Below are 2,668 nucleotides of genomic sequence, written 5' to 3' on the forward strand. Positions count from 1 at the left end.
TTTTTTTTTTTTTTTTTTTTTTAATAAATTGTTTTATCGAGATCCAGTTCAAACCATGCAACAATTTGGAGTGTAGCTGTTGTATTTGGGGTTGGTTTGTTTGTTTTCCCAAACAACCTGTTTGACTTTGTTGTTTGTATGGGCTGAACATGCAAGGAGCCAGATGAAATGGAAGGGAATTAGGTGAGTACAGCTGGCGAGATAGGTAGACAAATAGCTTTTCCACAGTGCTCAGCACCACTATTTTGAGGTGGTATGTAATCAGGGTTACTGAGCTTTTTTTGCAAATCGGGGGGTGCTGAGAGCTTATATGTTGCCTACTGAATTCTCTAAGCAATGATTACTTTGTTTCTCGGTGTTACTCTGTATTAGACACTGTAACAAGCCAGAATGGAGTTTTGACATTTCAGATCTCCTCCAAATGAAGCTAAAGATTTCATTATACTTTTACCATGATAGTGTCTCGCAGTCCATTACTCTCTACTCGAGAAGGCAATGGATTTCCTCTGATCCTAATTCCTCTATTTGCTAGATAACTCCACACATTTTCTTGCAGGTATTATTTACGTGAAAAATGTAAAAATTAACTGAATCTAAAAACCATTGTGGATGCAGCATCTGACCCATATTTTACCTGATTCTCAGTTCCATACCATTGTGATTCTCCTTCAGAACAATATCCTTTAATCTAATCTTACAGTCTTGCATAAATTGGAAAGGACATTGACTTTCATAACTCCAAGTGCACACCAGCTGAGCTGGTTTTGGGATTTTTAATCTTTATTTAGGAGGTTAAAATGAAAAGCAAATGTTTCTACATTGGTAGCCTAGGGGGTTCATTCCAATAGGGTGGCAGGAATTAGTTGGTTACATTTGGGTATCCTTTACCCTACCTTCTTTGATTTTTGCATTTGCTCATAGGCTACATATTCAAAATACTTCTGCCAGTTTTTTAGTTGTTTTGGCTGTGGTTTTTTTTTTAATTAATACTGAAGAGAGGCATAGGGGACGTGGTCCTGCTATCTTTCCTTGCATAGACAGTCCCTGCATGCTTCCGACTCACTGAAATGAGTGAGATTGTCCTTAGCATTGCTCTTAATGAACGTACAGCAATGGAATGTCTGTTCTGCTCTAATCTTACGCTTCACGTTGAAATGATGAGTAGACACATTAAAAATCAAGGCTAAAGGGCCATTCCTCTGTCTCTGTGAGAAGAAAAGGTATAATCACAAGCCATGTTCTTAGGGGACACTGGTATCAGAATTCAAAATAACCTCTTTTCTCTTTTTTACTTACACATTCTCCTGAAGTGTTGTCTTTAAAAGTCATATTGTACTGTTGCTATTCAAGTCAACATAGTTGCTGAGAGGCTGTGATAAGCTCACTTATAATAACTTACATTTCTTTAAATACATACAGTTACTATGTCTGGCATCAGTGGGTATCCAGTGTCATATGCTGCCTTCTTTGCAGAAGTATAGCAGCAATGCCTTTGTTTCCAAAATTGACAGGGTAGTACAGTTGCTTCCTGCGACTCCTCTGGTGTGATGAAGCTCTGGGACATTCGGAAGTCAGCACATATCTGTAGATGCAGGCCCGCATCCTGCCAACCAGATCATCTTTGATCATTCTGTTAGGATTCTAAAACAACTTTTTCTACCTAAGACGTGGTTTATTTTGAAATATCTCTAATCGCTCTCTGATTCTGAAGCCAGATAGCATGTGTGAAACAGCATAGATGTGTTAATTTTAAAGAACAGATGCCTGATTGTACCAGTGATCAATACATTTGTTTTCTATGACTAGACTGGCAAATCGGACTAATGGCCCAGTTATATAAAATGAAAAATGTGTAATAACAAAAAGTGCAATTAATTGCAGAAATATTACATAAAATACAGAATTGATCACTGGGGGTAAGAAACTTCTCAAGATTACTTATGTTCTTGTGATGTTTATTCTCCATTACTGTTTGTTCTTTTATTTGCTAATTGTATAGTTGTATTTCATAAACAGTCTTACTAAATCCTCTTATAATTGCCTCAGAACTTCATTGTGTTGACGGGACTGCTTACTCTGCACAAAGAATTAAAGTAACCAGTTATTTTTCATCATCAACCATGTATTACCATGTCAGCAATATTGTGAGTGAACATGCATTTTTGTTTGAAGAGGGGCTGTTCTAAAAGATTTTTTTGTTTGTTTTAAAACCAGTATTCATCTTCAATTCCAAAGCATGGGCAAGCATTCATGTTGCACCACAGAATTAGATCCTATCTTAGGAAATCATTAATATTCAAAGGTAGTATGACATGACATGACATGACATGACATGACATGATGATACGTAGGTATATTGAAATATATGTATACATTTGCGTTATGTGCATAAAATATAATGCTTCAATAGAATATGAGAGATAATTAAGGAATCATTAAACAAAAATAATAGTATGATATTTTGTCATAATGACCCACATATTGCAAAATGCTTAATATCACTGTATTGAGTCACTTTGCAGAAAACTTTGCCATCACATTCTATATTATTTTTCTGGTGATTCCACAGATCTCTATGCTGTACTATTAAATAGGGTATTTTCTCTTCCAAGGGAAAAAGAATGCATTGACACTGTCCATTTTTGACAGCTTCCCAAAGACAAATTCA

The 2,668-nt window shown here is 35.9% G+C and overlaps 1 protein-coding gene across 1 annotated transcript in view; it reads left to right on the plus strand.

The window, feature by feature from the left end:
• SPAG16 (sperm associated antigen 16) overlaps positions 1-1,692 on the plus strand; it is a 304,682-nt gene extending 302,990 nt beyond the window's left edge. The window contains 2 exon segments of the mRNA XM_026852411.1: positions 1,512-1,576; positions 1,578-1,692. Coding sequence (XP_026708212.1) covers positions 1,512-1,576; positions 1,578-1,692 — 180 coding nt within the window.
• Positions 1,693-2,668: the final 976 nt, after the last annotated feature.

Source organism: Athene cunicularia (assembly GCF_003259725.1).
Source record: "Athene cunicularia isolate RWA chromosome 7 unlocalized genomic scaffold, athCun1 chr7_part1, whole genome shotgun sequence".
Lineage (NCBI taxonomy): Eukaryota > Metazoa > Chordata > Aves > Strigiformes > Strigidae > Athene > Athene cunicularia.